The sequence below is a fragment of the Lithobates pipiens genome, unplaced genomic scaffold, assembly GCF_037356315.1.
Source record: "Lithobates pipiens isolate NorthernLeopardFrog02 unplaced genomic scaffold, aLitPip1_a1.2 Scaffold_16, whole genome shotgun sequence".
Classification (NCBI taxonomy): Eukaryota; Metazoa; Chordata; class Amphibia; order Anura; family Ranidae; genus Lithobates; species Lithobates pipiens.
Genome location: NW_027507748.1, coordinates 257261423 through 257275321, shown reverse-complemented (window position 1 = coordinate 257275321; position 13899 = coordinate 257261423). Strand labels below are relative to the sequence as shown.

General features: G+C 40.7%; 1 protein-coding gene across 1 annotated transcript in view; it reads left to right on the top strand.

The window, feature by feature from the left end:
• The window catches only part of LOC143984135 (S-adenosylhomocysteine hydrolase-like protein 1), a 521010-nt gene extending 508387 nt beyond the window's left edge, over positions 1-12623 (top strand). Inside the window, exon 14 of the mRNA XM_077484446.1 lies at positions 8763-12623. Coding sequence (XP_077340572.1) covers positions 8763-8769 — 7 coding nt within the window. The 3' untranslated portion in view covers positions 8770-12623. The remainder of the gene's footprint in view (positions 1-8762) is intronic.
• The last annotated feature ends 1276 nt before the right edge of the window (positions 12624-13899 follow it).

The window sequence follows — 13899 nt, the reverse complement described above, 5'->3', positions numbered from 1 at the left end:
AAGCAGGCCCCCCCAATGTCTCTCTGTAAAATGCATGACTGACAAAAAAATACCTCCCCTACTACCAAATTTAACCTAATCTAAAACTCTGAATAAATTAGGGAGTGGTGGAGATGAGCTAAAGAGAAACAGTCTGCTACAATAAGCAATAGTCATGGCATCAGATACTGGCTGGGCATCAGATGTGGGCCAGCATCCGCCGGGCGTGAACCAGGGATGTGGAGGGGAGCACCACATAGTACAAGGCAGATCTCCTCTATTACCGTGCTAGTAAGTGACCCCATTCAGATAATTCAGAGACCGCCTTGTAACCACAGGGTGTATCTAATACCTATTGTTGGGACTAATTTTAACCTGAAAGTCTTTACTTCATATCACTGTTTAAATTCTCTTTCTTTTTATACATCAGGGGACACAGAGCCATAGTAGTTATTATGTGGGTTAATAAGTCACCTTTAGGCATGAGAAATTTCATTCGGAGTACGGCTGTCCAGAATTTTCTACTCACCTTGATTTGCTATATGCATTAGCCAGCACCTGGTGCTTTTCATTTCCTGGAGGAAAAACCTTTTTGTTTCAGCAGACCTACCTGGAGCGGTAGTAACCCCATCTATTTAACTGTGTGTTGCTGCTGGCTGTGGAGGGACATAAGAGCAGAGGTGACTTACTGCAGGTTTGGTGACATAGGCATTCCCCTTTGAAACATTATTAATTTACCAGGCTGAACATTAATAGCAGCTTGTAGTGCTGGACTATAGCCTAGCAGTGTACATTCGCTTTGGTAGTGCCTCGACTTTGTGCTTCAGGCTATGAGTGGAAGAGGGACCAGGAACTCCTCAAAGGGTTCTAGAGGCTCGATGGGTTCACAGCAACCTAAATCCATTTCCAAAAGAATGTCATCCTCCTCTGAGAGTGATGTGGCCGGTTAGATTGAGCCGTCAGGGGAGACTGATGTTGCAGCAGCGCTGGACACTTCAGCCCCTATATATATCACACACAAGGTTTTTTCTTCTATCATTTCGAATTTGGAAAAGAAGATTGATGTTATGATCACTCTCCATAGTGGGTCTAAACGTAGCAGATCCCCATCTAGTGCCCAGGACTCTCATATTGAGGTGCAAGGGGCAGGGGATCAGGAAGATCTTCCAAGAGATTTAGAAGATACTAATATATCCTCTTCCGAGGATCCTAATATAGAGGGAGTAGTATCACAAGACAGCTTGCTGTTGATAAACAGTATTATCCTCCCAGAAAGTTTTCTTCACTATATCCTAGGATGGAGGATTTCTATAAGAAATGGGGGGTTCCAGCAATTGATGCTGCAATTGCCTCAGTGAACAAAAGTATCACGTGTCTGGTAGATAATGTGCTGATGTTAAAAGATCCAACAGGTAAATTGTTCAGTAGAGCAGCCAGTTCTTGCGGCAATTGGTGTTTCTCAGTCCATTAAGGAACAGTTTGTAGAGATACTTAAGATTCTACCTGATCAGTAGGCCCAGCAATGGGCTGGCGTATCAGATGCACTATGTTTTACAGTAAATACTATGAAAGATTCTATCATCCAAGCCTCACGGCTTATGCTAGGACTAGTGCATTCTCGCAGAGTCCTGTGGCTGAAGAAAATTGGTCAGCCGAAGCACCGTGTAAGAAACTCTTGGTCAGTTTCCCCTTTCATGGTGAACGGCTATTTGGGGACGATCAGGATAAATACATCCAAATGATCTCGAATGGGAAAAGCTGTCATTTACCAGTAAAGAAGTTGTTTAAATAGTTCTCCTTTAAGCATGCTTCCTCACCTGTGCCAGGGGCCTCAACCTCTAGGCAGTCTGGATGGCCTCTATCGTCCGGTTCACGGGGAAGACCCCAAGGAGCAGCACCAGGCTCAAGAGGTCTTGGGGCAGAAAGCCCGCAAAACAGAATGCTAAAGCCTCCTTATGAAGGGGTGCCCCGGCTCAATCAGGTGGGGGTAAGGCTTCTGCAAGCTCTGGCAGGAACAATGTCAAGACAGATGGGTGGCTTCCTCAGTTTCTCTAGGTTACAAACTAAAGTTCCGAGAGTTTCTGTCTCCTTGTTTCCTAAGATTAAATGTTCCCAGGGATCCAGAGAAAAATAAGTCTCTCTTTATAGCTCTGGATCATCTCTTATCCCAGCTGGTGATATCATAGGTTCCCTTAGAGGAACAGGGCTCAGGTTTTATTCAAACCCTTTCACGGTTCCAAAACCAAACGGAGAGGTAAGACCTATTTTAGATCTTAAAGATCTGAACTGGCACTTAAATATTTAGTCCTTTCGCGTGGAATTAATCCAATTGGTTGTTTCCATCTTGCAAGGAGGGGAGTTTTTGGCATTGGTCGATATCAAGGATGCATATCTCCACATGCCAGTATTTCCCAATCACCAGAAATTTCTATGCTTCAAGATAGAAAATCATCATTTTCCGTTTGTGGCCCTGCCATTCGGTCTAGCCACCGCACCCGCGGTTGTTCTCAACGATTCTGGCACCTCCTTTAGCCAGATTAAGGGCTCAGGGCATAACGGTCCTAACCTATTTAGACAATCTACTTTTAATAGATCATTCAGTCTCTGGTCTAAACCAAGGTTTAATCACAGCTGTAAAATACCTGGAATATCTGGGGTGGATACTTAACCTAGAAAAACCCTCCTTAAAACCATCAAGGAGATTACAGTACTTGGGGCTGGTCATAGATACTGTACAGAAAAAAGGTATTCTTACCCCAAACAAGAGTCAGTTCTATTATAGGACTAATTCAACTTGTCAAAGCAAAGAAAAAGCCTTTCAGTCGCCTGTGCATGAGATTAAGGAAAATGGTGGCCTCCTTTGAGGCCGTCCCTTATGTGCAGTTTCACTCAAGACTGCTACAAAACATCATCCTGTTGGTCTGGAACAAGAAGGTTCAGACTTTGGATTTTCCAATATGCTTATCCCCCGACGTACATCAGAGCCTAAATTGGTGGTTGATATCCAGCAACCTCCAAAAGGGGAAATCGTTTCTGCCAGTATCCTGGAAATTGTTGACAACGGATTCCAGCCTTCTAGGCTGGGGAGCAGTCCTGGAAGAAGCTTCTGTCCAGGGGAGATGGTCCAAGTAAGAGAAAACCTTGCCCATCAACATTCTAGAGATTTGGGCAGTACGTCTGGCCCTAGAATCCTGGATGCTCAGGATTCAATCCGACAATGCCACGGCTGTGGCTTACATCAATCATCAAGGGGGCACACAAAGTTGTGCAGCCCAAAAAGAGGTGAATCATGTTCTAGCTTGGGCAGAAAACAACATTCCTTGCCTATTGGTGATTTTCATTCCAGGAATAGAAAATTGGCAGGTGGACTACTTGAGTCGCCAGCAGTTATTTCCGGGGGAATAGTCTCTTCACCCCGACATCTTCCTAGCGATATGTCAGAGATGAGGTATTCTGGACGTGGACCTGTTCATGTCCAGATTCAACAACAACGTCGACAACTTTGTGTCAAGAACAAGGGATCCGCTAGCATGCGGAACAGATGTATTAGTCTTCCCATGGGATCAGTTTTCACTGATCTATGCGTTTCCTCCAGTTCTGCTACTTCCACGCCTTCTCCGCAGGATCAAGCAGAAACAAAAGGAGGCGATTCGGGTAGCCCCTGCGTGGCCCAGAAGATCTTGGTTTGCCAAGATCATAAAGATGGCGGTAGGAGTCCCTTGGACTTTGCCATTATGGCTAGACCTTCTCGCACAAGGCCCGATATTCCATCCTACCTACGGACGCTAAATTTAACTGTTTGGCTATTGAGACCCACATTCTAAAGGGCTGTGGGTTATCCCCTTCAGTAGAGTCTACTTTGGTTAATGCCAAGAAGCCGGCTTCCAGAATCATTTACTACAGAGTCTGGAAGGCATATGTTTCGTGGTGTGGATCCAGGGGTTGGCACCCCAGGAAGTATGTCATAGATAGGATTGTTGATTTCCTGCAAATGGGATTAGAAATGAAGCTGGCCTTGAGTACTATCAAGGGCCAGATCTCGGGCCTTGTCAATGTTTTTTCAACGGCTTCTTGCTTCTCACTCTGGTGCGTAGTTTTATTCAGGGGTAACACAGAGCAATCCCCCTATCAAGGCACCTTTAAATCCTTGGAATTAAAATTTAGTCTTATCGGCTTTACAGAATCAACCTTTTGAGCCTTTACGAGAAATTCCCTTGGTTCTTTTTACAAGGAAAATAATCTTTGTGGTTGCCATTTCTTCTGCTAGAAGAGTTTCAGAACTAGCGGCTCTGTCTTGTAAAGAGCCATATTTCATCATGCATAAGGATAAGGTGGTTTTGTGTCCTCATCCTGAATTCCTACCAAAAGTGGTGACAGGTTTTTCTACTTCTTTCTTCCCGGGCCTCAATCTAGGGAAGGAAGGAACTGCATTCCCTTGATGTAGTAAGAGCGATCAGAGTCTATTTAAAGGTGACTGCTCAGGTTCGCAAAACAGATGTTTTGTTTGTACTGCCAGAAGGTCCAAAAAGGGGACCTGCAGCATCAAGGTCTACTATTTCCAAATGGATTTGTCAAGTGATTGTTCAAGCTTATGGCTTAAGGAAGAAAATTCCTCCTTTTCATGTTAAAGCGCACTCTATCAGGGCGGTTAGTGCCTCTTGGGCGGTGCATCACCAGGCCTCTGTGGCTCAGATCTGTAAGGCCGCAACTTGGTCTTCAGTTCATACATTTACCAGATTTTATCAAATCGATGTTAAAGGTCATGAGGATATTGCCTTTGGGCATAGTGTACTGTAGGCTGCAGTATGAGTCCTCTAGCCTCTTTTGCCCTACTTTTTTGTTTTGTCTCCCTCCCCTCAGTTGCCATTGCTATGGAACATCCCACATAGTAACTACTATGGCTCTGTGTCCCCTGATGTATGAAAAGAAAACAGGATTTTTAAAACAGCTTACCTGCAAAATCCCTTTCTTTGATGTACATCAGGGGACACAGAGGTCCCTCCCTTCTTTGGTATACACTTGTATTGCTTGGCTACAAAACTGAGGTACTCCCAGTAGTGGGAGGGGTTATATAGGGAGTGCACTTCTGGTCTTAGAGCATGCCAGTGTCCATCACTTAAAGGTGGCCTATTAACCCACATAGTAACTACTATGGCTCTGTGTCCCCTGATGTACATAAAAGAAAAGGATTTTACAGGGAAGCTCTTTTAAAAATCCTGTTTTAATATACCTCCCTTCATGCTTTGATAGGGAAAAAAGAAGAAAAAAAACCCTCTCCTGACCCCAACACTTGAGGGTATGGAAGGAAAATCCGCTATAAAAAACAGAACAAGAAAAAAAAATCCTGGTTTTCTAAACTAAACAAGGGAGCGATCAGTATAGAGGGATGTACAAGTAAATGCCTCTCGGGGGATCAGGAAGGAATTTTTTTCCCTGCTGTAGCAAATTGGATCATGCTCTGCTGGGGTTTTTTGCCTTCCTCTGGATCAACTGTGGGTATAGAATTGGGTATATGGGTTGGTATGATATTTAATATATATATATATATATATATATATATATATATATATATATATATATATATATATATATATATATATATATATATATATATATATATATATATATATATATATATATATATATATATATTTTTTTATTTTTTTGGTTGAACTGGATGGACTTGTGTCTTTTTTTCAACCTGACTAACTATGTAAAGGTAGTCTATGACCGCCAAGTATCACTACATTCCTCCTCTCTTCCATAAAGAGATGCTGTTGTATTTTCCATTGTCCTAATTTATCTATTCTAGAGAAGCAATGTTCTGTTGATGGCGTGGTAGTGCTCTTCCACAGGTCAGGGATGCATGCCCGCATTCAGCATGTGCACTAACAATGATTTTTTTATATTAATGGAGGGGCATCACATTTAGATGCAAAAGATATCCCAATGCCAAATCTAGATCAACTGATATGTAAGTTGTTTAATCACTTTCTCCACTTCCTTCCAAAATGGTGTAAGGGGCACAGCCAAAAAATACGTAATAGTGTCTCAAGCTCTTTATTACAGCACCAACATTGCTTAGAGATTTGCGCCTATAGTTTAATTAGGGCCGGAACCCTATACCACCTGATTCAAAATGTATATCCCTGTTCTTAAAAGTGGCTTATTATAGAGGATATGTGAGCTAGTGAGATAACCCTTTTAATTTGCTGTCTTGAAAAAGAAATTTGTAGGTCCACCTCCCATAGCTGTACAGTGCCTTGCAAAAATTTTCACCCCCTTGGCTTTTTACCTATTTTGTTACATTACAGCCTTCAGTTCAATGTTTTTTTTAATCTGAATTATATGTGATGGATCAGAACACAATAGTCTAAGTTGGTGAAGTTGGTCTAAAGATGGATGGTGCTAAATACAGGAATATTCTTGAGTAAAACCTGTACCACTCTTTGTGTGATTTGAGGCTAGGATGGAGGTTCACCTTCCAGCAGGACAATGACCCCACTGCTAAAGCAACACTTGAGTGGTTTAAGGGGAAACATGTAAATGTGTTGGAATGGCCTAGTCAAAGCCCAGACCTCAATCCAATATAAAATCTGTGGTCAGACTTAAAGATTGCTGTTCACCAGCGCAAATCATCCAACTTGAAGGAGCAGAAACAGTTTTGCAAGGAGAAATGGGCAAAAATCCCAGTGGTAAGATGTGGCAAGCTCATAGAGACTTATCCATAGCGACTTGGAGGTGTGATAGCCGCAAAAGGTGGCTCTACAAAATATTGACTTTAGAAGGGTGAATAGTTATGCACATTTACTTTCTGTTATTTTGTCCTATTTGTTTGCTTCACAAAAAAAAAAATCTTCAAATTTGTGGGCATGTTCTGTAAATTAAATGATGCAAATACTCAAACAATCCATGTCAATTCCCTTTTGTGAGGCAACAAAACACGAAAAATGCCAATGGTGGTAAATACTTTTGCAAGGCACTATATATTTGAAGGGATATAACCTTCTGAAGGCTCGATAATCCATTTGTACAAAAGTGACAGCAGATGTGGTACATATTTTCCCTCCGCACATATGCAAAGAATGTTAGTGGCCTAGCATATAGTCCCGGATCTGATATGGACTTTAAATAAGACAATTAAAGGGCTGACCAAGGGCTCAAAGGGGTCTGTGAAAGTCCAGATAAATCTTGAGCAGACATTCAGTCCTGCATGGTAACAAAGTGCATGCACCTAGGTATGCCTCCTGCCCGAGAGCTGTTTGTCTACCCCGGGCATAAAATCTGGGTTATAAATCACTGGTGTTAATGGTGATGGATTGGGAGTATATGGATAAGGACTGCAATTGTAGCTCCAATTGTAGGATGCGTCTTCAATCCACGATGGTGTTTATGGGCGACCCAAGGAAGAGCGGACAAGGCGATCGATGAAGCTTGTTGTTCAATTTGCACCCAACGTTTGGTCTGCGGGGAAATACACCATGATGCCACTCTGGACAAGTGTATAGCTTGGTAATATGGAATCAGGTCAGGTAGACCAATTCCCCCCAGGGGTTTGGGCAAGACCAACATCATGTGGCAAAGTCTGGCCACTTTGTTTACTTCAGATGAATTTGGTCAACATTGTCTGGCACGTGAGAAAAAAGGCTTGTGGTAATTTATTAGGTATTGCTTGCATAACGTGGTTCGGGAGATGCCATGCATTTAAGATGACCTTGCTCCCCCTAAGTGTAAGGGTTTGCCAAAATTGAAGATGTAATCACATTTTAGATAATAATGGGCAAAAATGAATCTCCTATAATAAGGCAGTATCCAGGATCAGTTTGACCCACAGGTATTTCATAAAAGACTGAACCCATTTAAACTGATAGGCGCCTTGTAGCTTAGTGATATCCTTCGTGGGAAGAAGAATACTCGTCGCTTCACATTTAGCATCATGTATAGAAAAGTTAGAAAGGTGCTCATACTGAGCAAAGAGGTGAATGTTGTAAAGTTTTTCATGGATTTCGGAGAGGTTCAGTTATCAGTACATCCACACAATGAAGTGTTGTCCCAAAGCCCACAATCACAACTCCAACGAATGTTTTCTAGGGCAGGTTTGAATCTTATTTCTGGCTCTGTGAACTAAAAATAATTGTGTACCAATAACTTTTTACCAGACACAGGACTGTAGGGGGCCCAGCATGCAAATTCAAATGTTAGTTATTCTCACATTAGGCAGCTATGTGACTAAAATAGCCTGTGTTTTGGGCTTACCAGACCTTCTCCTATATTATTAGCTGTAAAAATAAAAATAATTCTAAACTGTAAACCAAAAGATAAACTATATGTACCACTCAAAAAAACTATGGATGGGAGAATCCATCTTAGCTGTCATAGAGAACTTTTGGGTTGCACCCAAGCTTGGGAAGTTTTCCCATTAATGAATGGAGATCATTTCAACTAAAACTTCATTTTAATGAAGTTAAATCTTCATATTATCAATCTTCATATTAAAGCTGATGTCCATGTTTCCTGTGATATTGAATAGTTTGTTTGGACCAAGCCGATGGGCATGCAATTACCTGAAAGGGGCCAGCAGAGGGAGAGCTGCAGATACTGGAACGTGTTATATATTCCACACTAAAAACAGGTGGAACATGTTCCAAAACTGAATTTATCCATTACGATGACATAATATATATTTTTTTAATATATTTTTTTAATATTAATATTATAACGGTAAATAAAATGTTATTGGCATTAAAGTAATTATAATTTTTGTTTGTGCCAATGTTTTCTAGATACTGATACTTGAAATTGGCGGATTCCAGTATACCAAGGCATCTGTGAAATCTCAAGAGCGCTTTAGAACAACCACCACCCTTCCTTATTTGTCTGTTTTTATATCATTCTCTTCTCTCTTTTTTTTTTTTTTTTTTGCTTGTTTGTATATTTCCACTTTATGTAGAGATTAATAGTACCTTAAATGTCACAATTCAGTTAGGGCCCATTCACACTTGTGCGACTTGTCATACGACATGACAAGTCTCAGCCCATTGTTTGCAATGTTCAGATCGGTGTGACTTTGAAAACAGCTTTTGCTGTGACTTTGGTCTAGAGAGTATAAAGCTGCATCAGTCATGCTTCAAAGTCACACTGAAAATAGCGCAACTTTGGAGACGCACTAATGTGAATGGATCCTTATCCTGATTAGCAGAAAATTTGAAAAGTAGCACTTGGTAAAGAAATTGGCAAATTTAAAGTCCATCTGTTGCCAAAACATCTTTAGTTTTTTTTTTAGTTTTTTTTATAGAAAGTGGAGAAACCACTAGAACCTCTGTACAATTTTGTATTGCTGTCTGTGTTTCTGTTGGGTAAATTTCAACTTGCATCTTGTCCCATTGACTACAAAGAGAAAACAGAAATCGCTCCAGTAGGATCACAAATGGAAAATGAACCTGAGTTATTTGTTCCCACCCTATTCACAGGATTAGGTAGCACAGCTTTGCTGTCAATCTTTTTTTAGGCAAGTGTAGCTTATCTGTAATATAATATATACTTGGACTGAGCCATTCACATGCATGTCTATATATACACACACACACACACACACACTTCTGCCTTATTATGGGACCTGTTGACATTCCTGTTTACATTTTGTATACAGAGTGGATAATCTGAACTAAAGGTTTAGGAGTCAATGTATGTTTTTTTTTTTTTTTTTTTTTTTTTTTAAACATTTAGTAGCTCTACATTTATTTTTATTTTTTTATGGCCAGGCATAAAATATTATCTTTGCTCTTTTTATTTTATATTGTACATGGTGTCAAGATATCACAAATAAGGCACTTTGTAAATGCAGAGGAACATTACCGCTATTACTTGCAAACACCAGCTTTCAAAATGACAACCAGGAATTGCTTACACAGCAAGAGTAGATGACAAAATGCAGATAATCTGCAAGTGTCATTGAGTAAATACAATATATTTCATTGTATTTACTTCATAGACATAGTTCATAGTCCAGTTCAACCTAAGTGAGTGTCTATAATTGTCCCTATCCCTGTACATTGCACACTCACGTCAGTCCCCACAATCCAAGGTCCCCATTCATATACTAGGGCCAATTTTGGACAGAGGCCAATTAACCTACCTGCATGTCTTTGGATTGTGGGAGGAAACCAGAGTGCCCAGAGGAAACCCACGCAGGCACAGGGAGAACATGCAAACTCCAAGCAGGCAGTGTCGTGGTTGGTATTCGAACCAGTGACCCTTCTTACTGCTAGGTGAGAGTGCTAACCACTACACCACTGTGCTGCCCTACTTCTTCATATGTAGATCAATTGTGTTATTCCCAATGCAAAGTACATGGAAAGAATAATCCCCTTACTGCTTTAGAGAATCCAAGTACTTAGGCAGTAAGGCTTAACTGTGAGTGACGCTGTGTAAAATCTTCATAAAACAGAATGCAACGATTTGCAAATCTCATAAACCTTTATTTTATTTACAATAGAAAACATATCAAATGTTTAAAAAAAAAATAAGGTCATGTGGAGATTGATGGCAGCAACACGTCTCAAAAAAGTTGGGACAGGGCTATGTTTATTACCGTGCATCATCCATAGTTACATAGTAGGTGAGGTTGAAAAAAGACATAAGTCCATCAAGTCCAACCTGATTGTATGTCAGTATTATATTGTATATCCCCATAAGTTGTGGTCGTTCAGGTGCTTATCTAATAATTTCTTGAAACTATCAATGCCCCCCCTGCTGTGACCACCACCTGTGGAAGGGAATTCCACACCCTTGCAGCTCTTACAGTAAAGAACCCTCTACGTAGTTTAAAGTTAAACCTCTTTTCTTCTAATTTTAATGCGTGACCATGAGTCTTGTTAAACTTCCTTTTGCGAAAAAGTTGTATTGTGGGGTCACCAGTATGTTATTTGTATATTGAAATCATATCCCCTCACTTCTCCAGAGAGAATAAGTTCAGTGTACACAACCTTTCCTCATAACTAGTATCCTCCAGACCCTTTATTAACTCTGTTGCCCTTCTTTGTGCTCCATTTCCAGTACATCCTTCCTGAGGACTGGTGCCCATAACTGGTGCCCTTCTTTTAACAATACTGTAAATGTCTGGGAACAGAGTAGACCAGTTACTGGAGTTTTGGAATAGGGATGTTGTCCCATTTTTGCCAAGCATACAGAAATGGAAACTATTTTATCCACCCATTGGTACATATTGCTTGAAGACCCTCATTTACAGACTTCCTTGATTACCAAACCAAAAGTGGCATACAGCAAAGCCAGAAATATTAAGAGCAAAATCGCTCCCAGTAAAATCAAGCATTAAAATCAAGCATACTTCACCCACCTCTCCCACTCTGACCCTTATTCCATGGGTAGGGATGTACCAGTGCAGAAAACTCCTATGCTTGATGTGTCAGTTTGTCCATTATGGCCAAAAAAGAATTTCTGTTAAGGGTAAAACATATACCCTAATAGAATTTTATAATTGTTCTACCGACTACATTGTGTACTGCTTAACCTGTCCATGTGGGTTATTTTACGTCAGGAGAACCACCAGAGCCCTTAGAGCAAGCTTTGGTGAACAGAGGTGGTTCATCGAGAGAGGCCATGATCAACATAGTGTACCTAAGCACTTCTTAATACATCTCAGTCGATCCACGGTTGGTTTCAGGGTTTGGGTCATCAAAATTCATCTCCAAATCTCTTCCTGTGGCCGAACCATATAAAGCCTGTGCCAACAGGGGACTTTTTGGATTTATTCATTGGGTACTCTGGCTCCAGAGGGGGGTTGAACCCTTACATCTAAGACTTTTTAGCCATTGTAAATTTAAAGTGAGGTCCTTTGCGCTACTAATTAAGAGAATATATGATATATTGTAAACTAATGTGAAGTCAGTGAAATTGCTGCAAGATCTAAAGTGTACACTTAAACACAAAAAGGGGTAAATAATAATAAAAATGATCCACGCAGACTTCTAACATATTAATATTGAGGTGAAATAATCCAAATTGGTAAAAAACTAAACAGTAATTGGAATCCAAAATGAGTGTATATACATCCAAAAGTCCAAATCAAAGTGATAAATTAGTGACAATAATCATGAGTGTCCATAATCCTGTTGACTCTTCTAAATAGACAATTATGTTGTGAAATTGATGTTAATCCTCATGACTAAATAGTCATGTAATGCTCCCAGAGCTCTTGCCTCCAGATGGAGAACAATAAGCCTTAGATCGGTATCTTGAGATGGGATCTCCTGTATATCGTCCGTGTTTCCAATCGATGCCCATGTGGATGGTTATGGACGTGGTTTGCAATCTGCTGAATAAACCTTCTCCCTGCTGACAGCTTGGTTAGCCTCAGGATCTTGTGGTTCCGTTATGGAATTCAATATTCGCCATTAAAAGAAAACAGGCCTCCCATAGTGTAATCTGTAAAGATAATGCAGTTTATTAGAAATGCCAAGTTGCCTCTTACATTTAAAAAGATAAAAACAAGCTTATCTGTGTGTATCCATGTGTCAAACACGCTCCTTGCATCACTTCCTGTCTCAGACTTCCGGCCAAGGGATTTAAAGGGTAACTCCACTTTTGTGGGAAAAAAAAATAGCAAAGAAAAAAAAATTATATATATAATTATATATATATATATATATATATATATATATATATATATATATATATATATATATATATATATATATATATATATAAATAATAATATAGCATATACAATTATGCCCCTTCCTTTTCAATCTGCAGTGCTGTAATTTTCTGTAAAATCCAATATGGGTACTTGGAGGCGTTCTGTACACGGTTGGTGTACAGAACTCCTCCCAGAAAGATAATTTCCTGCGTGTGTGATTGGCTTACTGATTTTCCTAGAAGTCTCCACTAAGATACAAATCAGATTTTGAGCATCCCTTGCAACAAAAATTTATTTTTTGTTGTGATACTCTAAAAGGGAAATTACTTCTAAAGGGATGCTGATACCAAAAAGAGAGAAGAAAGTTCTCCCAAGAGGGCCAATTAGGACACTAGGATTGATTTAATGATTTATTAATAGAAAAAATATACAATTTAATCAAAGAATACCTTATGTGTACCTCACAGATCTATTTAAAAAAGACAACATTGCCGTGTTAGAAATGGGGGATGCAGCTGTGTATGCACCATACACTCACTCATACATGCTCATACACACAAAGTGATCATCTATAGTCTTTTGGGATAAATTTAACAGTAAGGGTCCTTTCACACGGGGCGGATCAGTTCTGATCCGCCCCGTGGATGTCCGTTTGCTCAGCGGGGATCACTCCGCCGATCCCCGCTGAGCAGGGAGATGACAGCTCCGTCTCTGCACACTGCGCAGGGACGGACCTGTCACAGCGCCGCTCTCCCCTATGGGAGATCGGATGACGACGGACCGCAGTGCCCGTCGTCACCCGATCCGATCCGCAGACGGATGGAAAAATAGCTTTTTCCTCCGTCACACTTTTTCGGATCGGAGCGGGTCGGATGTCAGCGGACATGTCACCGCTGACATCCGACGCTCCATAGAGCTCTATGGAGCACCCGTTCAGGTCCGCCTAAAAAACTGACAGGCGGGCCTGAACGGGACGTTAGTGTGAAAGGGGCCTAATACAGTCCTCTGGATGAATTGATAATTCCTTAGCCCTAGACAGCTTGTAATTGCTAATTACATGTGGATGATCAGATGACGATAGTTAGTATTTGTGGTGTTTGAGCAAGGTGATCAACACCTGGCCATCCTAGAGTGTACCATGGAAGTACTGTCCAGAACAGTGTAGTAAACGTATAAGTCCCTACAGATTTGTGACTGGCTTGGTTTGTCAACTGAGACACAGAGAGTAGGCTGTAGAAACAGGTATAATCAAGGAACAAACT